The sequence below is a fragment of the Oncorhynchus nerka genome, linkage group LG5 (genome assembly GCF_034236695.1).
Source record: "Oncorhynchus nerka isolate Pitt River linkage group LG5, Oner_Uvic_2.0, whole genome shotgun sequence".
Lineage (NCBI taxonomy): Eukaryota > Metazoa > Chordata > Actinopteri > Salmoniformes > Salmonidae > Oncorhynchus > Oncorhynchus nerka.
Genome location: NC_088400.1, coordinates 62,338,341 through 62,365,728, shown reverse-complemented (window position 1 = coordinate 62,365,728; position 27,388 = coordinate 62,338,341). Strand labels below are relative to the sequence as shown.

Below are 27,388 nucleotides of genomic sequence, written 5' to 3'. Positions count from 1 at the left end.
TCAAAGTAGCCACACTTTGCCTTGATGACAGCTTTGCAAACTCTTGGCATTCTCTCAACCAGCTTCATGAGGAATGCTTTTCCAGACCTCTTGGGAGTTCCCACATATGCTGAGCACTTGTTGGCTGATTTTCCTTCACTCTGCGGTCCAACTCATCCCTCGAGTGATTGTGGAGGCCAGGTCATCTGATGTAGCACTCCATCACTATCCTTGGTCAAATAGCCATTAGACAGCCTGGAGGTGTGTTTTGGGTCATCTCCTGTTGAAAAACAAATGATAGGCCCACTAAGCACAAACAGATGGGATGGCGTATCGCTGCAGAATGGTGTGGTAGCCTTGCTGGTTAAATGTGCCTTGAATTTGAAATAAATCACCAACAGTGTCACCAGGAAAGCAACCCCCACACCATCTTGCTTTCCTGTGGCGGTCCTCATGAGAGCCAGCCAGTTTCATCGTAGCGCTTGATGGTTTTTGCGACTGCACTTAAAGAAACATTCAAAGTTCTTGAAATCTTCTGCATTGACTGACCTTCATGTCTTAAAGTAATTATGGACTGTCATTTCTCTTTGCTTATTGGAGTCGTTCTTGTCATAATGTGGACTTGGTCTTTTACCAAATAGGGCTGTCTTCTATATACCACCCCTACCTTGTCACAACACAACGGATTGTCTCAAACGCATTAAGAAGGAAAGAAATTCCACACGTTAACTTTAAACAAGGCACACCGTTATATGAAATGCATTCCAGGTGACTACCTTATGAAGCTGGTTGAGAGAACGACCAAAGAGTGTGCAAAGCTGTCATCAAGGCAAAGGGTGGCACTTTGAAGAATCTCCCATATAAAATATATTTTGATTTGTTTAACACTTTTTTTTGGTTACTACATGATTCCATGTGTTATTTCATAGTTTTAATTTCTTCTATTATTCCACAATGTAGAAAATAGTAAAAATAAAGAAAAACCCTGGAATGAGTAGGTGTGTCCAAACTTGACTGGTACTGTATTTCAGTTTATGATCTGTGTGTGTTTTCCACCATAGGCTCTCCTTCTAACTGACCTCTCAGGGCCGTAGATGAGACAGAATTCAGTGAACAAACTATCCTCCATGTTGCCACCAAACGTTCTCGTTTAGATTCTCAGTGGAATGGGATTGTCTTGGAACGTTAGGTGCCAAAATGGCGGCCATTAGGATTCTACATCTCAAGTTTGCCACCACCCTTCTGTATATGTGTGTGGTTTTGGGCTCAGTCTTCATGTAGCTGTTGAATCCATCCATACACTACTGTATGTGGAGTTAAATCACAGACATGGAAAATCAATGAGGACCAACCCTTTTGCATGGATGGATTCAGGAAGCCATTTTAGAGTTTTTCTTATTAGTTGTTCTTTTAGTTGTTCCACAAACACAACAACACTGTTTAACGTCTCTTCTCTCTCGTCCTCTGTGTCCTGGCACCTCTCCTCGCTCCGTCCATGCTCCAGGATGGTGGATGTAGGGGGTCAAAGGTCAGAGAGGAGGAAGTGGATCCACTGTTTTGAGAATGTCACTTCCATCATGTTCCTGGTGGCCCTCAGCGAGTACGACCAAGTCCTGGTGGAGTCTGACAACGAGGTGTGTACACACACACACACACACACTAGGGAAAGGTGGGAGAGATGGCTCGCCTTTGCCCTCCCGGTTTCCAATAGTGAAACATCGGTGGACTAGGTAGAATTTGACTCTATCCAGTGATCCAGGATCTGATATGCCTTAATGGTTCATTTTTGGAGTTGGGGTTAGGTAATCTGATCCTAGATCTGTGGTTATCATGTCAAAGATACCACACACTCGCCGCACACACACATCAAACACCCTTACTAACTGTCCTCTGTCCCTCTGTCAGAACCGTATGGAGGAGAGTAAGGCGTTGTTTAGGACCATCATCACCTACCCCTGGTTCCAGAACTCCTCAGTCATCCTGTTCCTCAACAAGAAGGATCTGCTGGAGGAGAAGATCTCATACTCCCACCTGGTCGATTACTTCCCTGAGTTTGATGGTGTGTGTGTGTCTGTCTACAGTTACCTTCGTGATATACCGTGTGTCTGATGGTTTCTGACTACCGTGATGCGGGATTGACTGTGTGTGTGTGCTCGTGTCTGTGCCGCCCCAGGTCCCCAGCGAGATGCCCAGGCGGGCCGGGAGTTTATCCTGAAGATGTTTGTGGACCTGAACCCGGATAGCGACAAGATCATCTACTCCCACTTCACCTGCGCCACGGACACCGAGAACATCCGCTTCGTCTTCGCTGCCGTCAAAGACACCATCCTGCAGCTCAACCTCAAAGAATACAACCTGGTCTGAGAGACTCTTGCATACACACACACACACACTTCCTAGTTGCACAGCTTAGCCTACACACACACACACACACACACACACACGGACACCTATGAAGCTTACACACACCTACATGTCTAGTTGATCTTTCCCCTCCTGCTTTTCACTCCAGCGATTTTAAGACCTCTCTCTTCCAATATCTCTCCTCCCATTCGCTCTGTCATTCCTTCCCTCTTTCTACCCTTTTGCCATAAGCTTGTCCTCTCCCTCGTTCTCAGCAGCTTGTCAGTCTCCTCTTCTCCATACCACACATACATACACACACGCCATGCAGTATACAGTGACTACGGGAGGGGACAATGGGTGTGTGTGTGTGTGTGTGTCTGCGTGTTTGTGTGTGAGAAGGTGAGGAAGAGGACCAGTGTGGTCAGTGAACTGTGGGTCTTTATCCCTTGAACCATCAGTCAACTGGCCTGAGATCACATCCTCTGATTTGGTGGAAGGAGTGACCCAAACGCAAGGCAAAAAACACCTGAGAGGGTGACGTTTTACACTCTATAAGGGAGGGGATAAAGACTGGGAGTGGGGTGGAGACGATGAGGTAACAAAGGAAGCCACTAGGACCCGAGCAGGAAGTGATGTCACACACAAATGAGGAGTCAGACCAAGGATTCTGTTTGCACCTCGCATCGATGAATGTATACTCCGAGTGATCGTTGCAAACGCAAAAAAATATATATAATTAAATATGTTATAAAGTAATTACATATGTAGACAAAATACACTAAGACTGAAAGCACCAGAAGGAGTGGAAAAAGCTAATTGATTAAATATGTGTATCGCTGAGCTTTTTTACAAATAGTTTTTAATAATAGTAACTTGTTGCTACGTCAACTTCTATCTGACGACTAAGAAGTGGTTTGAAAAGTTTTAGAAGCGGTTAACAAAACAAAATCTCGTATTTAAAAAATTTGCAAAATTGCCAAAATATCACAAAAACAAGATGGTAACCAGAAACTGACTCTAATTTTATCCTTTACAGACGACTGTGGTTGTTCATGTTTAGGTTTGATCACATCGCTTCCCTCCTTCACTGGTATACTGACTGATACACCGGAACCTTCCGTTTGACATCCGCAGTACCATGTTCGAGTTTGATACACGCTACATTAAGATTACCGAACATCCAATACTCGCTACTATGTTCTGATTGGACAGTCGCTGAGGGGGAGGGAGTCATGAATGGATGATGTCATCAGCATACGGTACATCAATCTGAAAGAATGACATCACGTGTTAAGTTGCCCAGCGACCCAAATAGATGTGCTCTGGAGATTCTGTGCAATCCATCCCCACAAATGACACGGTGGCATCCATTATCCCAGACACACAGGAAGCTTTACGTTGTTTACTTTTTTTTACTGTATAGACACTTTTGTTTGTTGATGAGAGGTGGTTGTTGATTGGTGGGAGCGGGGGACGTATGATCCTGCCTCCCAAATGGACAGCGCACTCTGAAGTCTACAAAAAGTTATTGTTTGTGTATATTTCTGTTTGTAAATACATGTACACAGAAACGCTCCTGTACAAAAACACTCTGTGGTACAAAAAATCTTTGGCAAAAAAAAAACAAAAAAAAAAGAAAATCCACTTTTTTTCGATAGTGTACTGTTTTTGTTTTCCTATGAATTTGCTAGTATTTATACTGTGATTCTGGATTTCTTTGATGATTGATAATCAGTTGATTATAAGAGGACTACACACACAGAGGGCTGCAGTGAGAGGAAAGGAACAGTCTCCGAACCGAGGTTCTAAACCATCAGGAGCCTTCTAGTCTAGAACCTTTAGAACATTCTAGATCCTCGGCTTTCCTCTGCAGCTTCTCCCTACTAACACTAGAGCAGATTAGTTATTCACAATATGTTGACTAAAGACATGATATTAAAAGAGTAACTAAATAAAGATTTTTTTTTTTTAATTTAATAATTTATGGAACCAGGTTTGAAGGTGTTGATGAATTTGACTGCTTTTGTTTCTATCATGTTGAAATGCGGTCGGGGCTAGACTTGAGTCTAAACTGCTGTAACAAAACAAACGTCTACTATAGTATGTACTAAATCTCTGCTTTCTTTTTTTATCTTAAGACAATTCCAGATGTACTTTGCCATTCTATCTATATCCATGTTAAATTCTATGGTTTTCTTCTCACATTAAGTCACTTTGTTTCGTTTCATTGATGAAAACTTGTATTTCTCCTCTTGGGTTTCTAATAGGCACAGCTCTGTAACTGCATACATAGGAAATGTACCATATGAACGTAGGTGAATTTTTATAACCAGTGATTGGAGACCAGTACGGTCTATGCTTGCTCTGTCGTTGTAATTTAAACACAGTTTGCGTTGTCGTTGGTTTGAGTTGTTTTAGTTCAAGTTCCGAGGCTTGCTTTGATAGAACCAGTGACGTTGCAGATCTACTTTTGAACCTCTTTCTACAGGCAACTCTTATTCATTATTCTCATTAAGGGCTATCGCCATGCATCAGACAGGCAGGCAGATGGGGAGAGACGGCGCTCAATTCGGTTTTCCATTCATGAAGTGAGTGGAAATTCGATGAGTGAATTCACAAATCCTAGAAAGCGATGGGCAGTAGAGGACAAGGTTACACTGTTGCATTCTGTCCTCAAGGGCTGCAGTTTTGCTGTGGTTTTTTTCTGTTGCCTTCTAACCAAAAATGGATTTCTACCTGTGAAATCAGGTGTTTGCAATCCCTAGACGATTGGTAACATTCATTGATCAAGCAAATGCCGGGGAGAAATGAAAACCAGCAGGAATGCGGACTTCGAAGCACTGGGTCGTGCACCCCTGGTTTTAGGTTCACAGTCAACTAAGCCATTCACTCATGAGTGTTTTGTATCAACAAAGACTGTGTGTGAATACAGCTGTGGTAGGATACATGACCAACACTATCATTAGAAGGTTCATTTTTTAACTTTTTATTTCTCTGGATCAACAGTGGATCAGACAAGCTTCCAGCTCCGAATGAGGGAATCTGTCAAGCCCCAAGTTCCCTACTTCACTGTTTGATGTGTTATCATCAAGGGTGTGATCCTGGATCAGCTTACCCTCCCTCAATGCTAACCTTAAAGACCCAGTGCAGTCAATTGTGATTTTCCTGTGTTTTGTATAGATTTCCACACTGAGGTTGGAATAATCTTGTGAAATTGTGAAAATGGTGATAATGCTATTTTAGTGTAAGAGCTGTTTGAAAAGACCGCCTGAAATTTCTGCCTGTTTTGGTGGGATGGGGTTTTGATTTGTCTGTTCGATATCACCATGCGGTAAATTAGTTAATAAACCAATAAATAAAGTTTCAAACCTCTCTGCCAATAACAGCTAGTTTTCAGTTTCCCCCATGCCACTCACACCACTTCGACAGTCCTAGCAAAATTCATGCTTGATAAATTACTCTTGCCAAAAAGCTATTTTTGTTCGTTTTCACTCAAAATGCTTCAAAAATAATCAAAGGTACTTAACTGTTACCCAGAAATGACTTGATTTTGAGGTTTAAAAAAAAAAAAAAGTCTGCATTGGGCCTTTATCCATTAGGGGGGATGCAAAAGTGACCTTAGATCAGTGTTAAGGGGAACTTTCCTTCTAATGTCCTACTGTTAGTTTTACCATCCGGGGGTGTGCTTTGTGCTTGTTGAGGAGATTTTACACATTGTCAATAGACACAACTACAGTAGAGGCAGGGTGGTAAACCAGGTGTTAAAATGCTATTCCAAGTTAAAGCATAGCTGCACAACACACAGCTCTAGCACACCTGTGCAGGATTTTGTTCCATACCAGCACTAACACCCCAGTCAACTGATTGAGAACTAATCATGGTTTTGGATTTAGACCGCAACTAGTTGAACCAAGTGTGTTAGTGTTGTACTGGAACTAAAGCCTGCACACTGCAGCCAGTATTAGAGGATGTTATCCAAGTATGACATGCAGTATTTAATTCAGTGTTGACCTGCCCACAAACAATGTGTTGAATACAACTCACATAGCAAACAGACAAGCACTTGGGCTCCTGTACTGCCTCCACAATGAAGGGTGAAAACAGCCCTAACTACAATCATCTAACTTGGTGATTAATCAGTTATATTTATAGGAAACACTACTAATCTCTTGTTTACCACTTTCTGTGGGTTAATTGGTTGGCACTCCTGAAGTGTCTGCACATTAGGGCCCAGAGTTTTTCCTAGGCTTTAACTAGGACCCAGAGTTTTACCTGGTCAGATTAACATGGACATGGTGCATATTGAGAACTTAGCTTGACTTATTTCCTTTCAATCTTTTTTGTAAGATTAAAAAAACATTACCGGAACACTATTGTATTTAGGACCACTTGATTTATTTTTTAATCTAAGGAAACCTGAGGGTTAAATGTTTTAGTTGGTGTATAAAATATACAATGCTGTTTTTGTTTATTTTGTATGTAACCCAAATGTAAATTATGTATTATATTGTGTGCCAACCCAACTCTCTCTAGAGCCAGGCTCTCTCTCTCTTAAGTGCCAACGCTGACATCATCAGGGAACAGCCATCTTGGATGGTCCCATTTTTAAGAACACCAGAGACCTAAACACGTGGTGACTACGCCACCCCTAACAAAAACTATAAGTACACATTTTTTGTGTAGTTATATAATTGCATGTATTGTTTAGTGTTGGGAGGAGGTGAGGCCTCGGAAAAATGTATTGGCTGATGCAGAGATCTTGATGAAAGGGTGAAATCGGTTATTGATTGATCGGTTGGTTATGTATTATTGATTTGCAATACTCTCGCCATATTTCTTTTTTTTTGTTGTGTGTTTTCATGCATTTGTTTCAACCACTGTTGCCTGATCCTCATTCAAACATGAACATGATTTATTACGATCATCGCCGCCTTCTAAGAGAGAACATAATGACAAGGTATCTGTTTTAAATTTAAATAAATTTGTTCGTATACTTGCTGATGGTGTGTGTGTGGTTCATGACTAGTCTGGCATATTCCATGTCTAGAAACAACCCAAGCACTTCTCCTCTAGCCACTATGCACTTCTGTAGTTCTCAGAGGATTTGATAAGTAGGCCTTCAAGTGCCTATGGTTCTGAACAATAGGGGTTGTTTCTGGACCTGGCCATTGTTCCGTCAAAGAGTGTCTATACAATATGGCTCTTGGGTCTATACAGAGGTTTTCCATCCTCTCTTGGTGAAATGCTGTCATCTCTCAGAATTGTCAGTTGTCATTCTGTGACTTCTGATAGTGAAATAGATGGAGTGTCACAGAATAGAAATAATCAGTGATGGACATATTTCATCTACATTATGAGGATCATGATACCGAAGTTATGGGAATGGGGTTATTATACATTATGAGCAGGCTATTGTTATGAGTGTTAGGGAACCATCACACTTGCGTGCATCATCGGAGGACAGTTCCACACACCTTCCACCGGGGGCACACGGCAGCAGCAACACTTCCGCAAACTGTAATTTTATACATTTGACATCTAAAATGGGCCTTCGGAGCGCCACCTCATTCTCTCATCACATGCAACGCCCGCTCATCGATGACTCGTACATTTTGTAGCGCAAGGGGTGGTTTCAGCTAGTAGTGAAGGCTTGTGTGTGGACATTAGCTAGCTAGCCAGCCAGCTATCGGTAGCTAGCTAACGTATTGTGGAGTTGAAGACGCTTTTCAAGAACAGATTTTCGACACGATTGCCCCACTTGACAGTAGCTAGACTATCTACGAGGAATTGGACAATATACAAATCTGCTACCTAAATTTACGTTGGCTCGCATGTCTCTGCTCAGATTTGCTTGCTAGTTAGTTAGCTAACAAGAAAGGATATTGCTGTGACTTTGTCAACATCTACCTAGCCCAGATTTATTTTAAGATTCTTCGTAATCGGTGCCATATCTAATTTTGCACGTCTTGATGTTCAGCCTTTGTTGGTGCAATTTGTACATTTTTAGCCAGGAACCAAATCAAAACCAACGCTAGCTAGCCAACAGCGTTGGAGAAAAAACAATCACGGCGCGAGACCGGGTAACTGGTGTCCTAGATAACGTTCAGATAAATACATAGCCAGCTAACATTAACGTAGCTGTCTAAAAAACAAGAAAGGGAAGACGTTATAGTTGTCCAAAAACGGGGTCTAGATATTTTTATCCTGGTTGCTGAGGAACACCGATAAATCCATTGACATGATGTTTCCACAATCAAGACACTCGGTAAGTAGCTAACGTTAGCATAACTAGCTCGATGATAGCTCAATTCTAGCTATTCTAGCTAGCCACATAAGCAATTGAGCTTTATCCATGTAAGAATAAAGGGGGATATCTACGATGGCCGTGGTATGTTTTCATTTGTGTTGTTGATGATGGATTCAATCGCTTGTCTGTCACGCGCCCCCGGCATTTGTTTACATTCCAGGCTAGCTCCCACTTAACTAGCTAACGTTAGCTAACCAATATTACTAACTACAGCGGTTTTCATTAAGCTTTGTGAATGGATTTTTACATTTTAGCCAGTCTATATTACTATACTAAACGTTTTCCACTCATTAGTAATGTGACATATTTGAACAGGGATATCTCAGCTAGCTAGGTAAAGTGACATGTGCTAATAAAACGTAGCCTAGCCAACGTTGCTAGCTAGATAACTTTTTTTGTCAGTCTTTTAGTCAAACCTAACACCTTAAGGGCATGTGGAATTAAGTCAGTTAAGTCATACAATAATAATTCAAAGTTACCCTTGATTGAGGATTCAATGGATGTCTTTAATTTGGATCCTTGATTACATTTTAGTCTCAAGGACTTCCAGCCACTATGCCATTTGGGATCACTACAGAAGTGGATGTAATATACAATAAAATATGCCATTTAGCAGACTATTTTATTCAAAGCGACTTAGTCATGCCCACATTTTATGTATGTATGGCCCAGGGAATCGAGCCCACAACCCTGGCGATGCAAGTGCCATGCTCTACCAACTGAAATATACGGGATGTTGTGGCTATATAATTTAGGCCTAAAGGTTTTTAAATTAATACTGGTGTGCTAATGATGATAGTGGGTGGGAAATAAGAATGTACACAGTTTATGGTTGAGCCTATTTCTGTGCTTCTTCTTTCTCTTTAGCGTCCTACTACCCCTTAGGCCAGGATTGTAGTTCACACTATCAGGGTTTGTCCCTGCACAAACCTGTCCTCTCTCAATTCTAGTAGTGACCAGCCCCTCCTGGAGAGTGTGTGTGCTCTACTGGGTGCGCAGGCTTTTGCTCCAGCCCTACTAATCACCTCATCAGGAGGACCTTTGATTAGCTAAACCAAGTGTGTTTGTGTAGGGGCTGGAGCAGAAGCATTCACAGCCAGTAAGTCTCCAGGATGGTAGTTGTAGAGCCCTGGTGTAATTTGGGTGGTGGCCTCCTTCCACCAGTCTGAAGTAGTAAGGCCTTGATGAGAAGCTTAACACTGGATTATGGCTCTGACTCAGCCTGGGGTCATTCTTGTTAGTTGGCCACCTCTGGAAACTCATCTAACACTGACCATACTCACAGACTCACACATCCTCTCAGCCTGCGCTAATATTATCCCCCCACCACCCCAGCCCCTGGTAAAAACCTAGAAAAAAACCCTGCTGTAAGGTTAATCTCAGAGGTCAATCCCTCTGTTACTAAACAAACAATACCACCCCCATCTGTCTCACACACAGTCACAAACCGTGCCTGTTCCATTTCTATCACACACCCAGGTGTACGCCCCTTCTGATAAACATGCAGTCCCACATACAGGGGGAGTGAAGAAATGCACACGTCAGTGAGAGGGGTAGGGGATGGAAACGCAGCTTCTCACTGGTTGTTGATATCTTGTTGATTGTCTAACTGTTTGTTGTTGTCTTGGGGATTCTGACTTGTATGTTTGTTATTGTTGTCCCCCAGGCTTCCTCCCAGTCCTCCCAGCCTCTCAAGTTCACCACCTCTGACTCCTGCGACCGCATCAAGGACGAGTTTCAGTTCCTACAAGCACAATACCATAGGTAACACTGAAACACACACATGCTCAGTCACACACTGAAAATACCCACCTACCCACACCCACAAACACTCATGTCACACACACTGCATGCACTCAGATTCCAACATGCACTCACTCATATATATATATAGACATGTTCCTTACCAAATGTTGTCATATATCCAATCAGCTTGAAGATGGAGTGTGACAAGCTAGCTAGTGAGAAGTCAGAGATGCAGCGTCATTACATCATGGTGAGTGACATCACCTCTTCTTTTACTTTTAGCCAACCTAGGATACACGTTGGCCATTACTACAATTCTCTCAGATATAGAGTACCAGTCAAAGGTTTGGACACCTACTCATTCCAGGGTTTTTATTTTATTTTTACTATTTTCTACATTGTAGAATAATAATAGTGAAAACATCAAAACTATGAAATAACACACATGGAATCATGTAGTAACCAAAAACGGGTTAAACAAATCAAAATATATTTGAGATTCTTCAAAGTAGCCACCCTTTGCCTTGATGACAGCTTTGCACATTCTTGGTAGTCACCTGGAATGCATTTCAATTAACAGGTGTGCCTTGTTAAATGTTAATTTCTATGGAATTTCTTTCCTTCATGCGTTTGAGCCAATCAGAGAAAAAAGAGAAACGACAGTCCATCATTACTTTAAGACATGTAGGTCAGTCAATCTGGAAAATTTCAAGAACTTTGAAAGTTTCTTCGGGTGCAGTCACAAAAACCATCAAGCACTGTGATGAAACTGTCATTCGAGTTAACTGCACCTCGGAATTGCAGCCCAAATAAACGCTTCACAGAGTTCAAGTAACAGACACATCTCCACATCAACTGTTCAGAGGAAACTGTGTGAATCAGCCCTTCATGGTCGAATTGCTGCAAAGAAACCACTACTAAAGGACACCAATAAGAAGAGACTTGCTTGGGCCAAGAAACACAAGCAATGAACATTAGACCGGTGAAAATCTGTCCTTTGGTCTGATGAGTCCCATTTGGGGATTTTTGATTCCAACCACTGTGTCTTTGTGAGACGCAGAGTAGGTGAATGGATGATCTCCGCATGTGTGGTTCCCAGCATGAAGCACGGAGGAGGTGGTGTGGGGGTGCTTCTCTGGTGACATTGTCTGTGATTTATTTAGAATTTAAGGCACACTTAACCAGCATGTCTACCACAGCATGCTGCAGCAATACGCCATCCCATCTGGTTTGCACTTAGTAGGACTATATTTTGTTTTTCAAAAGGATAATGACCCAACACACCTCCAGGCTGTGTACGGGCTATTTGAACAAGAAGGAGAGCTGCATCAGATGACCTGGCTTCCACAATCACCCGACCTCAACCCAATTGAGATGTTTTGGGATGAGTTGGACCATCCAACAGGTGTTCAACATATGTGGAAACTATTGGAAAAGCATTCCTCATGAAGCTGGTTGAGAAAAGGGTGGCTACTTTGAAGAATCTCAAATATATTTTGATTTGTTTAACCCGTTTTTTGGTTACTACATGATTCCATGTGGGTTATTTCATAGTTTTGATGTCTTCGCTATTCTACAGTGTAGAGAATCGTAAAAATAAAGAACCCATTGAATGAGTAGGTGTGTCCAAACTTTTGACTGGTACTGTACACAAGTGTATTGAGGGCTAGGGATTGATTTGGAATTCTGCAGTATGTTAGTGTTAAGTCACAAACTCCCAAATCTTCTTTTTGCAGTACTACGAGATGTCTTATGGACTGAACATTGAAATGCACAAACAGGTAACTTATTTTCTCTCACTCACTCTCTTTCCCCCCTCTCTCTTCCCCCTTCTCTCTCTCTGGTACTGTGTTGTATGGTAAAGCCAGTGTTGGGACCATAGAGATTGTTAGAAGATGCAACATGGCATCTTTCCCATTATGGCATCTGTGAGAGCATTGGCACCATTGAGGCCATCTCCATTTTGAAGTAGTACATTTTCTTATTCTACTACTTCTAAGTTGGTAAACAAACTGAAAGGGTGCACACGGCCACCAAGACTGTGTTGTTTGAAACGGTATAAAGCCACGGTTGGCGATTTACTGCCACCTGCAGTTATGGAATGTTTCCTCACGGCGGCAGGGTAGCCTAGTGGTTAGAGCGTTGGACTAGTAACTGGAAGGTTGCAAGTTCAAACCCCCGAGCTGACAAGGTACAAATCTGTCGTTCTGCCCCTGAACAGGCAGTTAACCCACTGTTCCTAGGCCGTCATTGTTCCTAGGCCGTCATTGAAAATAAGAATTTGTTCTTTAACTGACTTGCCTGGTTAAATAAAGGTATACATTTTTAAAAAAAAAATTTATAATTGGCTGATCCGTCCTGATGATCTGAATGGAATTTTGTGATCATTCCTTAACCCATAGGAAGTACCACTCAGTTAACTACTTAAAAATGGTGAGTGTCTTCAATGGTGCTGCCCATGCTAAAACGGGCTTTGGGCACTAGACACCTCTATCTCTATGATTCTGACTGTCGGTCTGTCTCTTCTCCCCAGGCTGAGATCGTGAAGAGACTAAACGGGATCTGTGCTCAGGTTCTCCCCTACCTATCTCAAGAGGTATTACACTCTCCTCTCTACACATACTTTTCCTTAGGATAACATAATCCCATTTCAACGTGATATACAATGTCAATCTATTTAATTCTGTACAATAGCTAAATGTGTTTGGATGTGTGTGTTGCAGCATCAGCAGCAGGTCCTTGGGGCCATAGAGAGAGCCAAGCAGGTCACTCCTCCTGAGATGAACTCTATCATACGGGTAGGCTGGTGTGTGTGTTAACCGTGCATATGTGACTCGTGTATGAATATGTGTGTGTATATAACCATGTGTATCTGTCTGTGCGTTTAGCAGCAGCTCCAGGTGCACCAGTTGTCTCAGCTCCAGGGCTTGGGCCTCCCCACGATGGCCCCTCTCCCCATGGGTCTGTCTGCTCCCAGCCTCCCTCCAACCTCCAGCGCCGGACTGATGTCCCTGTCCTCCATCCTGGCCTCTCACTCCCACTCACAGGCAGCACATGCACAGGTAACACACACACACACACCTACCATCGGCAACACACACCTCCAGGGCTCTACAGTGTGACCATTTCACTCGCATATGTGACTAAAAATAAATATGCGCTAAACGGTCAAAGTGATGTATCCAAGTGGGGACTTATACCCCCAGAACCAATATTGCCGTGGTTGTAGTATTTCTGCTATTTTATGGTTGGTAATCACACGAAGAACTACCAATACCATAATGCAACACGCAGCTCAATGAGCCAATCGTAGCATAATGTAGTCCGAGGCTGGAACTACCTCCGTAGGCTGGAAACGCAAGCCTTTGAATAGCTACCTTGAGAGGATCTGCATTCGCTTCTGTCAGGAGAAGGATGAAGAGGATCACATTTTATTTTAAAGGTGTACCATGAGGAAATCGCTCCGCTTGGTTGCAAAAATGTTAACCGTTCGCCTCATTTCAGTTTGTGACAAAACACGCAAGAAGTGTACAGAATCATTGTACAATCTAATATATTTTCCATAACCAAACATGATATTTTCACTATTTTGAAGCTGGTGTACAAAACTGAACATGAAAGGCGCAAAAAAGAAACTTAAGAACGGGAATCATAGAAATAGTGGACTTAGAATGGATCTACCACTTCTTCGAGTTGCTTTCAATGAGAATGTCAGGTCTATAACTCCACATTTCTATGTGAATTTGGTCAGGTCACCCAGAAAGTTACATATTGCAGCTTTAAGCGACAAGATCAACAACAGGAGACCGATGTGTCTGCCAGTGATACTGATGTGGCTGAACCCATGGTTGTCGAGCCACCAGCAACACAAGAAGACAAAGCTTTCGCTAGCACAAATAGTGATGTTAGCGTCGACGTTGCTCTGCTAGCCAGTGTCACTGCATGCGGGAAGCATACAAGTACATCGAGGTGAATGAAAGCTTATGTTTTGCAAGTATTGTAAGGCCGAACCAATACTTTCAAGGCAGCATTCTAGCTTTGTGGTGGGGACACCTCACTTAAAGGGAAATGTAAAAAACTTCAAATTCATCATCTCCAGCTCCCTCCCAACACCACCATATGTGAAAATAATGCTTTTTTTAATGTTTGTAGTCAAAAAGACAGGAAGATTAGTGTTTCCAATGACATCAACCAATTCTTAGACAATTTAGTATGGAATGCCTACTTATAATTGGAACCAATTAGGACTAGGCATTCCATACTAAATTGTCTAAGAATTGGTTGATGTCATTAGAAAGACATTTCTTTATTTTCTAGTCTTTTTGACTGCAAAACATAGCGTTATTTTCACATATGTTGATGTAGTGCCTGAGATGGTGAGAAATGGTGAAACACTGTTAAACACAAAGTGTCAAAAAGCACATCTCATCAAGACCAACAAACAACACTTCAGTCGGCTGTGAATAGGCAGGTAACGCGCACGCACCCCCTAACGCACCCCCTAGCAGGTAACGCGCACGCACCACCTAGCAGGTAACGCGCACGCACCCCCTAGCAGGTAACGCGCACGCACCCCCTCGCAGGTAACGCGCACGCACCCCCTAGCAGGTAACGCGCACGCACCCCCTAGCAGGTAACGCGCACGCACCCCCTAGCAGGTAACGCGCACGCACCCCCTAGCAGGTAACGCGCACGCACCCCCTAGCAGGTAACGCGCACGCACCCCTAGCAGGTAACGCGCACGCACCCCCTAGCAGGTAACGCGCACGCACCCCTAGCAGGTAACGCGCACGCACCCCTAGCAGGTAACGCGCACGCACCCCCTAGCAGGTAACGCGCACGCACCCCCTAGCAGGTAACGCGCACGCACCCCCTAGCAGGTAACGCGCACGCACCCCCTAGCAGGTAACGCGCACGCACCCCCTAGCAGGTAACGCGCACGCACCCCCTAGCAGGTAACGCGCACGCACCCCCTAGCAGGTAACGTGCACGCACCCCCTTAGCAGGAAACACACGCACGCACCTCCCTAGCAGGTAACGCGTGCTCACCCCAATAGCAGGTAACGCACACACACGCGCACCTCCCTAGCAGGTAACACACACACACGCACGCACCTCCCTAGCAGGTAACGCACACGCACGCACCTCCCTAGCAGGTAACACACACACACGCACCCCCCTAGCAGGTAACACACACGCGCACCTCCCTAGCAGGTAACACACACGCGCACCTCCCTAGCAGGTAACGCGTGCTCACCCCAATAGCAGGTAACGCACACACACGCGCACCTCCCTAGCAGGTAACGCGTGCTCACCCCAATAGCAGGTAACACACACACACGCGCACCTCCCTAGCAGGTAACGCGTGCTCACCCCCCTAGCAGGTAACGCGTGCTCACCCCCCTAGCAGGTAACGCACACACACGCTCACCCCCCTAGCAGGTAACGCACACACACGCGCACCCCCTAGCAGGTAACGCACACACACGCACCCCCTAGCAGGTAACGCACACACACGCGCACCCCCTAGCAGGTAACGCACACACACGCGCACCCCCCTAGCAGGTAACGCACACACACGCGCACCCCCCTAGCAGGTAACGCACACACACGCGCACCCCCCTAGCAGGTAACGCACACACACGCGCACCCCCTAGCAGGTAACGCACACACACGCGCACCTCCCTAGCAGGTAACACACACGCACGCACCTCCCTAGCAGGTAACACACACGCACGCACCCCCTAGCAGGTAACACACACGCGCACCCCCTAGCAGGTAACACACACGCGCACCCCCTAGCAGGTAACACACACGCGCACCCCCTAGCAGGTAACACACACGCACACCCCTAGCAGGTAACACACATGCGCAGCCCCCTAGCAGGTAACACACACGCGCACCCCCCTAGCAGGTAACACACACGCGCACCCCCCTAGCAGGTAACACACACACGCCCCTACAGGTAACCCACACATGACAGTTCACGGCTCTCTTCCACTCCTTGTGTTTTGTTCTCTGGTCTCCCCACCAGGCTCAGGCCCAGCTGGCTAAAGAAGACAAGGCCAGAGACGCAGCAGAGAGAGAACAGAGGGAAGAGGACGGAGACAAGTCCGACTGATGGTGGATGGGAAGGAGTGGAGAGCGGGGCGAGGGTGAGACAAGTTGGACTGATGGACAACCAGGAGTGGATCTACTGTGGGAGGGCTAAGGGGGGGTGAGTTGAGTGTTCATACAGTAGGTGTCACCCCGTGGTTCAGGTCTCTAGAATTACTCTCTGGGCCTCCACTCCATCGCTTCCTTATCCTTCTTTTTCATCTTCTATTATCATCAAATCAGTTCGTCACCAAGCCTGTTGGACAGGTCTCCTCTGTCTGACTCCTTCCTCTTTTCCTTTCCTCTCCTCTGTTCACTATTGCTGCTGACAACCCATTGCCAACAGATACTACCCTGACCTCTAACCCAGAGATGTGGACTCGAGTCACGTGACTTGGACATTTTATGACTTGACATTTTATCAAGCGCGCCACTCTCCACTGTCCTGCGGTATTTATTTAGCAAACGTGATAACACATCACTCCCAACAAACAAAAGCAAGAACTCTTAACCCAAAATGTTACAGCAGCCTACACCTAAACTGTAGGGGAAGAAAACGAGATGACTTCTCAGTCTAATCAACTAGGCTACTGATAACAACCAGGTGGTGATGTTATGTAGCCTATTTCATAGACCATTTATTTGTGTTAGGAGAAAATGTGAATGTGATCAAATTTGGTTTAAGCTAAATTCAAACTTGGACTGGCTAGGCTGCCTTGACCTTTTCAATCTAAAACTATTAACTGAAATTAATCAAACACTACTGATTTACATGGACTGTGTGAGTTACTTTTGAATTAAAGTTGCAGAGGCCTACACGATGCAAACCTGCATAAAGCAAAGCCCTGTGAGTTGTATTGTCCAATTGCAATTGTTGTGTCTGTAGAGGAAACCCCTGTTTAGTCTAGTTTTTAAATATAATTCATGTGAACAAGTACAGGGTTGCTGCAGTTTGACAGGGGTTTTCATCCTCCCTAGGGCCAGGAGTAAAAATAATAATCATCATCTTGGGTCCCACTCACATCATTGTCCATATAAAAACCATTTTACAACTGATTAATGACTGTCATACCCTATAAAGTCTTTATACCTGGTTAGGTTACCAGATTAGGGAAAGGTCTGAGCCCCAGGGGAAACTAACCACTCTGGGACCTGTGGTGCCATCTCTGCATCAGGGCATCTGGATCAGTCCCAAAAAATCGTTGCGTTCAGTTTTTAAAACACGTTGGTCCGAAATCATTGCAGTTGCAATGAAATTGGCATAAAACACTTAACCGTTGACTTGAGGACTCGAAACCCAAAATGAGGAACTTGTGACTTGACTCGACCTGAGCTGTGGGACTTGACTTGAGACTTGCCCGTTATTTCTTGGGACTTGACTCAAAGCTTAAAACTTGAGACTTGCAAAATTGTGACTTGGTCCCATCTTAGCGCTAACCCTTTAACCCCTGACCTCTGTTCCTTTTCTCCTAGTAGAAGTTGCCCTTAAGCTCAGATTTAAACGATCAAAACATTACTGACCTTTGATCAGTGTCTACGGACGACTTCCTCCTGTAGGTCTCTGCTGATTGGCTGCAGAGTTACTGCTAACTCTGCTCACTGATCTCACAGACAGTGTTCTGAAAGGGCCACTTGAATAAGACAGTCGAGTGTAAAAGTCATAGGAGCTAGAGCGAGTGTGTGTGTGCAAACTTACGTTTTATTTTTATCAACCACCTTTCGTATTCTCCCTCCCGCCCCTGTCTGTCCACTCTCTTAACTGACCAAGTCTATGGTCCAGTCCCAAATCAACCCCTAGCCCCTAAGCACTTCCCCCTAGACAGAGGAAGTGTCCGAGGGGTAAGGGTTGATCGTGGACGAGGCCTAAATCTAACGGGACCTAAACTTCACATCAATCATGTGCTCATTCAGATCAGATCCTATTGGTAGAAAGGGAGAGGAATACATTTGCATATGTTGTTCTGTTGGTTAGCATAGCACTTGGAGCTAGAATGTGTGGTGAGCGAGCATGGTGCCAAACCGTTGAACACAGCTGTAGCGCACTAACCTATTACCTACCCTCAGACGCATAACTGTCTTTCTAATTCAAGGCGATAAGTTTTAGTTCTTCTCCAGGACAGTAGGTGGCAGCAATGCCACACCAAACCAGACCCAGGGCTGTATTCAATCAAACCCCAGTATTTACACAGACTTTATTCCCCCCCAATAGGTTAATTAAAATCACAAGACCCTAAAAACCTACTACTACTGCCAGGTAGACTCCCCTCACAGGTAGATGCTTCAACTTTTCAGAATAAGAAATGTGTTTTCGGGCAGTAGTTTGTAAACCAAGACACTGTAAACTTTGCTATTGCAGGTTTGATTGAATTTATAGCAAAACTCGGACATGAATGGTTTGTGTGTTTCTGTTGTGAAGGGCCCATTTATATATCAATATACATATATACTTTTTTAAGCATTTTTGTATGTTTCAAAGCTGCTTTTAGTGTGTATGCGTGTGATGGAAGACGACATGTCAGTGCAGCGTGTGTATTATGTGATGTGCTATGGAAAGAGGTACTACCCAATATCCCCCTCCTCTCCTGCCCCCTTGACAATGCTGAGGAAATGTCGCCTCCTTGTTGAGCTTTGTAAATGTAATTTTTAAAACTCTTTACTTTGTCGTTATATGTGAAACTTCATAAGTGTGTACTTGGCGATAATGTATGTCATCTGTGTTATGAAAAACCAATACTTATAACTTCATTTAAAAGAGATGTGGAGGGGAAAAGTCACATCTAATGTAAACCAACCAAACAAACATTGACTACACAACATGACTGAAAGCGCTCGGCAGTAAGGAAATGTCTATGGTGCCTTACAAATAAATGACTCAACGGAGAGACTGTTTCTAGTGGTTTTTCTATTTGTGTGTCTGTATTTGCTTGCCTGTGGGTATACTACAAAGCAGTATCGATGAGTTCGCCAGGTAACTTTGATAAACAACCAGAAATCATTTCTGGTTTATTAAAAAAGCTTAAATGAACCTGTAGAAGTTTTGATCCCTTGGATTTCCTCACTTTTAATTGTTAAATGGGGATGACATTTTTTTTGTAATTTTGTCAACAGTCTACACAGTACTTTGTCAAAGTGGAATATATATTTTTTTAATTCATTAAAATGTAATGACATAGTCATTAAGTTGCATAAGTATTCAGCTCCCTGAGTCAATACATGTTAGAAACACCTTTGGCATCGATTACAGCTGTGAGTCTTCTTGGGTAAGTCTCTTAAGAGATTTCCACACCTGCATTGTGCAATATTTGCCTATTATTCTTTATAAAATTCTTCATGCTCAATCAAGATGTTGCGGGTCATAGCTAGGACAGGAATTATCAACTCTTGCCATAGATTTTCAAGGAGATTTAAGTCTACGAACTTGGCCACTCAGGAGCATCGTCTTGGTAAACAACTCCAGTGAGGATTTGGCCTTCTGGTATGTTATTGTCCTGCTGAATTCCTCTCCCATTCTCTGATGTGACACAGGTTTTCCTAGGGTTTTGCCTGTGCTTAGCTCAATCCCATTTCTAGTTATCCTGAAAAACTCCCCAGTATTTTCCAATGACAAGCATACCGATACCATGATGCAGCCACCACCATACTTGAATGTAAGGAGGCAGTTACTCCGTGTTGTGCTGGCTTTACATTTAGACCTTTGCTGTGTTTCTTTGGCGTGTTACATTAGTGCCTTGTTGCATTCAAGATGCATGCATTTGTATTCTGTATATTTCTGTTCTTTTCACTCAATGTTTTTCTCCCATCACAGCAATTGAAGCAGTTGTAAAATCACCAATGGCCTCATTGTAACATCCCTGAGCAGTTTTATTCCTGTCCTGGAGCTCAATTCAGAAGGACGACTATCTTTTGATGTATCTGGGTGGTTTAATACATAATCCACAGCATAATTATTAACTACGCCATGGTTAAAGAGATTCAGTGTCTGATTTATTGTTAGCCATCTATCAATCACTGCCCTTCTTTATGAGGCTTTCGAAAAGTTCCCTGGTCTCTGTGCATGAAATTCAACACTTAATTGCAGGACCTTACAGATGTCGTATGTATGGGAGACAGGAAGGTCTAGTCATGTCAACCCCTATTATTTCACACCGAGTGAGTCCATCGAACAAGTGATTTGTTAAGCCAAATTTGACTCCTGAACTAATTTAGGCTTACCTAAACAAAGGGTCTGAATGCTTATGCAACCACTATATTTTAGTTAATCATTTGTTATCCGCTTTGACATTAGTCTTTTACATAGATTGTTGACAAATTACATTTTAATCCCACTTTGTAACAAAATGTGAAAAATTCCAGGGTGTCTGAATACTTTTGCAAGGTACTGTGTTTTTGGTTGAGTCAATTACAGTGCCTTCAGAAAGTATTCAGTATTCATTTTTTTTCTCACCCATCTACACACACTACCCCATAATGACAAAGGGAAAACATGTTTTTAGAACTTTTTTTACAAATTTATCTAAATTAAAATACAGAAATCTCATTTACATAAGTATTCACACCCCTCAGGTGCATCCAATTTCCTTCGATCATCCTGGCAATGTCGTTACAACTTAGAGTCCACCTGTGGCCAATTCAATTGTTTGGGCATGAGTTAGAAACACCTGTCTATGTAAGGTCACACATTTGACAGTGCTTGTCAGAGCAGAAATAGAACAAATATGGAAGTAGCCAACGGGTAGCTGGCTGTCCCAATGACCACTCTGACAGAACTACAGAGTTCCTTGGCTGAGATGGGAGAACCTGCCAGAAGGACAACTGTCTCTACAGCACTTCACACATCTGGGCTTCATGGGAGAGTGGCCAGATGGAAGCCACTCCTGAGAAAAAGGCACATAATGAAACACCTGGTGTTTACAGAAAGGCACGTGAAAGACAGAGCATAAAGCAAAGGATTCTGTGGTCCGATGAGACAAAACTGTAACTATTTGGCCTGAATGTAAAGCTCTATGTCTGGAGAACCAGGCACAGCTCATCACCCGTTTTAACACCATCCCTACCATTAAACATGGTGGTGGCAGCATCAGGCTATGGGGATGTTTTTCAGAGGCAGGGACTGGTAAGGATAAAGAGAACAAACACAGGCAAATACTTGATGAGAACCTGTTTCAGAGTGCAAATGATAGACTGGGGGTGAAGATTTACATTAACAGGACAATGACCCAAAGAATACAACCAAATCCACGCTGGAATGGCTGCAGAACAAGAATGTGAAGTCAGAGTGGCTCAGCCAAAGCCCAGACTTGAAAATCTGTGGAAAGACTTGATTGCTAACATATCAGAGCTTGAGAAAATCCCCAAATCCAGATGTGCAAAGCTGATAGACATACCCAAGAGGACTCAGAGATGTAATCGCCACCAAAGGTGCTTGCTTCGACAAAGTATTGACTCAGGTGTGTGAATACTTATGTAGTAATTGAGATATTTCTGTATTTCATTTTTCGATAAATTTGCAAATGTTTCTAAAAGCATGTTTTCACTTTGTCACAAAGTATTGTGTGTAGAAGGGTGAGAAACAGTTTAATCCATGTGTGGATGATGTGTGTTTTATGTATTTTTGTTTTGTTTGGAAAGGAAAGGAAATGGTTGCATATCCCAGAACCAATGTATTGCTGTGAGCGGGGGTGTGAGAGAACGTTCAATGTTGTTCAGATGATTCACATTACTTTTTATAATGATAATGATTTTATAATGATTTAGTTATTTATTGTCCTATCATGGGGAACTACATTTTAAAAATAAATTGTATATCTAATTTATTTATTTATGATCCTATATTGATGAAACGGTCCACAACCCTATACCCTAGACACGCACCTGAATGGCCCAGATACTAAGGAGAAGTCTCTAACTGTTTTATGGACCTGCTGTATGCAGCCAAAATGCAGTCAGATGCTAATGATGACCTTGTACCCAGCCGGTGGGGTGCCCCCATCCAGGCAGTGGCAGTGCTGGCAACACTAGCTGTAGTAACCCATGTGGATGGGGGTCACACTCGGACATTCAGAGAGGGGGTATATTATTGTGGGCCTGGTGGCACAAAATCAAAAAGTCTGACTGCATGGAGATGCTTGGGAATATGGTCAATACGGGGGACTGTGTTGTGGGTGTTTCAGGGAAAAGGTGTACGTTTGACCATCATCTAGGACGTGACAATGGTTCATAAAATCTCTAAATTTCTGCCCATTTTTTTTGCAGTCTTGCAGGCCTTCTCATACAGCTGCAAATATTTATGCATTCGTAAATCAAGACCTTTCTTGAGTTGGGCTCTGGGATGGTGCAACTGTTGAGAATGTGAGCCTATGGTTGTGTGGGGGGAAAGGGTTGTGGGTGTATGTGCATATCCCACAACTGTTGCGAAGGAGTAAAAGATGTTAGAGACAATATAGGATGATTCACAATAATTGTTTGCTAATATAATTGCTTGTATTAATGTCATTTTGGTAATGGCGAGACTGGTAAGGTAAAATCCTTTGCATAAATTGCCTACATTACTACAAATATTAATAGCTAATTATGGAATATAAAAAACAGGATTTTAAAAAATATATATAGATATAGATGGCTATATATAATACAAATCGAGGTGAGGGCGATGGAAATGCATTTGGCGGTTGATCTACTTCTGTTCTGTAAATGGCACTGTGTGCTCTTTTCGAAGGATGGATCTCAGTCTTTTCAGGGCTATGGGATACAGGGGGTCGGGGGTGGTCTGCCAGGCATTGGGATACCAAACCCAACTCTTGATGAGGAGGGCTTTTAGCGGGTGGAATAGTGGGGACCAATTGGAAGTTTACTTAGTAGCCTTGCAAATATCATGGTACAGCTATATAGACACTCAATCATCATGTAACATTTTAATGGTACGTTTACAAACATATATTTTAATAAATAGAATTGAAAGTGGTGAAATAAGTATAGCCAGTTACAATTGTAATGGCTAGCAGATAATAAGAAAAGACCATCAGTATTTACCTGGCTAAAAGAGAAGGAATATAATATCTATTATTTACAGGAAAGTCATTCAACAATTTTAGATGAAGTTTTGTGGAAAAAGGACTGATGGGTGAAATATATTTCTCCCATGGGCAAATAAATTCAAAAGGGGTGATGGTTTTAATTAACAGTAATTTTCATCCAAATGTGAAAATTGTCCAAACAGAACATCAAGGTAGATGGATTATTTTAAATATGTTATTGGACAATAAACAGATATGGCTTATTAACATATACGGTCCAAATAATGATGATCCAAGCTTCTTTGAAAACATATATAGGAATAGATAAGAATTTAACTCTACAAGCAACACTAGACACTAGACTCTATTATTATGGTGGGAGATTTTAATACGGTCTTAAATACCTCTATGGACCGGAAAGGAAATCACACTACAAACTATCACCCTCAGGCACTTAAGGAAATCATGAATTTCATGGATATATGGAGACTTAAATACCCTGACCTAGTGAGATATACATGGCGGAGGATTAATCAAGCTAGTCGTCTTGACTACTTTCTTATGCAAATTCTCGCTGGCATCAAAAGTTTAAAGAGTGTTGATAGGGGAAAGAATGCGGTCGGATCATCACATAATTGGCATATATATATATATATATTACTCTTACAGAATTTCCACGTGGGCGAGGATATTGGAAATTTAATCAAAGCCTACTGGATGATAAATTGTTTAGAACTAGGACAGAAGAAATTATAACTAACTTTTTCAGACATATCATAGCAGATCCCCTTATTGTATGCGACACTTTTAAATGTGCCTTTAGAGGCCATGCAATTCAGTACTCATCTATAAAACAAAAGCTATTTAGATCAAGAGTCCATATTAACAAAGGAAATTGAAGGACTAACAGTACAGCTAGATAGCAATAAAAACGGTACCATAGAGGCACATAATAAGTTAGAGGAAAAACACAAAGAAATGGAGGAACTTATTCAAGAAAGACAGTGTAATATATTATAAAAAATAAAGCAAACTGGATGGAATATGGGGAAAAATGCATCAAATTATTTTTCAATCTTCAATATAGAAATGCTACCAAATATTTTTATTGAAACTTGTTTCAAATGGAGTCATGCATGATTTACCAAATTATATTTTGAAAGAGGAAGTAAAGTACTTTAAGAATATGTTTTCGTTTCAGTCTCCATCTCCACTAACTGAAACTAATTGTATGGATTTTCTTCCTAATAATAATGTAAAATTAGCATCTGTACTCATGGGAAGGCCAAATTACAGAGGCGGAATTTCTTGATGCAATTAAAGCCTTTAAGGCTGGGAAAACTCCAGGGCTGGATGGCATACCAGTGGAAGTATACAAAACTTGTTTTGATATACTCAGAGGACCATTATTAGCATGTTTTAACCACTCCTATATAAATGGTAGATTATTATTATTATTACTGAAACCGGACCCAAGTGGTATATATAAAGATCCAGTCCATTTAAAAGATTGGAGACCTCTTTACACTTCAGTGTTGTGATGCAAAAATCCTAGCAAAATGCTTGGCGCATAGAATTAATTAATCAATGGCTGATACATTGGAGATAATATAAGACAAGTACTGGAAACAATAGGATACTGTGAAATATCGGGGACACCAGGCCTGGTTTTCATAGATGATTTTGAAAAGGCTTTTGATAAAGTACAACTGGAGTTTATATATAAATGCCTAGAATATTTCAATTTTGGGGAATCTCTTATAAAATGGGTTAATGTTATGTATAGTAACCCTAGGTGTAAATAATGGCTACATCTCAGAAAGTTTAAAACTATCTAGAGGAGTAAAACAAGGTTGTCCACTATCGGCATATCTATTTATCATTGCCATTGAAATGTTAGCTGTTAAAATTAGATCAAACAATAATATTAAGGGATTAGAAATCCTTGGTTTAAAAACTAAGGTGTCATTGTAGGCTGATGATTAGAATCTCTTCATGGCCTCATAAAGGATCTAGATACTTTTGCTATCCTCTCTGGATTAAAACCAAATTATGATAAGTAATATTACGTATTGGATCACAAAAAAAAAAATGCTAATTTTACATTACCGTGTAGTTTACCAATTAAATGGTCTGACAGAGATGTGGACATCCTCGGTATTACAAATCCCAAAAGAAAGAAATGATCTCACTCCAATAAATATTTTAGAAAGTTAGCAAAAATAGATAAGATCTTGCTACCATGGAAATGAAAATACCTGTCTATTTGTGGAAAAATCTCCCTGATTAACTCTAGTTATATCACTGTTTACCTATTTGCTTATGGTTTTGCCTACACCTAGAGACCTGCTTTTTAAATTAAATTTACAAAAAATATTAAATTTAATTTGGAACGGCAAGCCAGACAAAATTAAAAGGGCCTATTTATATAACGAATATGAATTCGGAGGGCAGAAATTAAATATTAAAACATTAGACCTCTCACTAAAGGCATCAGTTATACAAAAGTTATACTTAAATCCAAACTGGTTCTCTAGTAAATTGGTAGGAATGTCTCATCTTATGTTCAAGAATGGCCTTTTTCCCTTTATTCAGATTACACCGGCTCACTTTTGGTTGTTTGAAAAGGAAATAATCTCCAAAAGATCGTTATTTTTTAAAATAAGCCTTAGAAAGTTGATTGCGATTTCAGTTTAATCCACTTGAAAAGACAGAACAAATAATACAACAAATATTGTGGTTAACCTCAAATATACTAATTGGTAAAAAAAAATAAAAGTAAAAAGCATTTTTCGAAGAAATAAAAAAAATAAAAAATAAAGGTATAATTTTAGTGAATGATATCATAAATAGGACTGGTGGAGTTGTCACATATGCAGCTAACACATACATATGGAAACGTCTGCTCTACCCAAAATTACAACCAATTAATTGCAGCATTACCACAAAAATGGAATAGGCAAGTAGAAGGGGGAAAAAGTAAGGAACTTGTATGTCGGCCCTGTATTAAAGAACATATTGTTAAAGAAAAGTGTGATAAATAAAAACATATCATTTTCATTTAAAGGACCACAAAACTGACAGCTGTGCCATATAAATTGCAAAATAGTTGGGAAGAGATTTTCGATGTACCCATTCCATGGCACATGGTTTATGAATTGATACGCAAAACAACGCCGGATTCAAAACTTCGAATTTTTCAATTTAAATTACTATACAAAATTCTTGCAACCAATAGAATGTTATATATCTGGGGGATACAATCTTCCCAGCTCTGCAGATTTTGCTGCGAGGAAGCAGAGTCATCAGATCATGTATTTTGGTATTGTCCATATGTAGCTCGTTTTTGGTCACAGGTCCAGGAATGGCTGAAGAATTTAAACATTTGCCTAGAACTAACGCTGCAGATAGCAATACTGGGTGATTTGAAAATCCATAGTCAAATCAATCAATAATATAATAATTATTTTAGCAACATTTTTATTTTTCCTTTAAAATCTGTAGAAGCTATGAGAATAGAAAGGTTCAGTACTTTTGTGAAGCATCACGGCACAGTTGAAAAATATATGACAAATAGAAATCCAAAATGGATGATGTTGAGAGGTTGAATGGAGCTGAAGGGTGGGACTAATAGCAAGATAAAACATGTAAAACATACGGGGTCTGTAAAATGTATATAGGTTCAGAAATGTTGTGAAATAGCAGTTACAAATAGAAATCAAACTGGATGGACATCAGAAATAGAGGAATGACTAAAAACAAAATATAACTATTTTAAAATCGATTGTCTGTAAAATGTCTATAAGAAGGTAGTAGCTTAAGTGTTTGTTAGTTTACTCCAATTGGGGGAAGGGTGGTAGGGTTTGCAGGGAATAATAAAGGTATATTCTTTAAAAAGTAT

At 41.7% G+C, this 27,388-nt stretch overlaps 2 protein-coding genes across 5 annotated transcripts in view; both read left to right on the top strand.

Moving 5' to 3' along the window:
- Window positions 1-7,323, top strand: part of LOC115129805 (guanine nucleotide-binding protein subunit alpha-11-like) — a 35,903-nt gene extending 28,580 nt beyond the window's left edge. For all 3 annotated transcript variants that reach the window (XM_029660531.2, XM_029660533.2, XM_029660532.2), the window contains 3 exons: window positions 1,484-1,613; window positions 1,885-2,038; window positions 2,153-7,323. In XM_029660531.2, coding sequence (XP_029516391.1) covers window positions 1,484-1,613; window positions 1,885-2,038; window positions 2,153-2,343 — 475 coding nt within the window. In that variant the 3' untranslated portion in view covers window positions 2,344-7,323. The remainder of the gene's footprint in view (window positions 1-1,483; window positions 1,614-1,884; window positions 2,039-2,152) is intronic.
- A 500-nt stretch (window positions 7,324-7,823) lies between these two features.
- Window positions 7,824-19,356, top strand: LOC115129804 (TLE family member 5-like). Of its 2 annotated transcripts, none has more exons than XM_029660529.2 (8): window positions 7,824-8,590; window positions 10,299-10,396; window positions 10,565-10,628; window positions 12,115-12,159; window positions 12,912-12,974; window positions 13,102-13,176; window positions 13,267-13,440; window positions 16,413-19,356. In XM_029660529.2, the coding sequence occupies exons 1-8, from the start codon at window positions 8,564-8,566 to the stop codon at window positions 16,497-16,499; spliced, it is 633 nt and encodes a 210-aa protein (XP_029516389.1). In that variant the 5' UTR covers window positions 7,824-8,563; the 3' UTR covers window positions 16,500-19,356. The 2 variants fall into 2 exon arrangements, with proteins under 2 accessions (XP_029516389.1, XP_029516390.1); XM_029660530.2 differs by having other exon boundaries at window positions 7,827-8,590; window positions 13,270-13,440.
- The last annotated feature ends 8,032 nt before the right edge of the window (window positions 19,357-27,388 follow it).

What these genes read in the sequence shown, in the direction of transcription:
- LOC115129804 (XM_029660529.2), top strand. Translation starts at nt 8,564, where the DNA reads ATGATGTTTCCACAATCAAGACACTCG. An exon ending in ACATTGAAATGCACAAACAG is followed by an intron (nt 12,160 to 12,911) that starts GTAACTTATTTT and finishes TCTTCTCCCCAG; the next exon opens with GCTGAGATCGTGAAGAGACT. An exon ending in AGATGAACTCTATCATACGG is followed by an intron (nt 13,177 to 13,266) that starts GTAGGCTGGTGT and finishes CTGTGCGTTTAG; the next exon opens with CAGCAGCTCCAGGTGCACCA.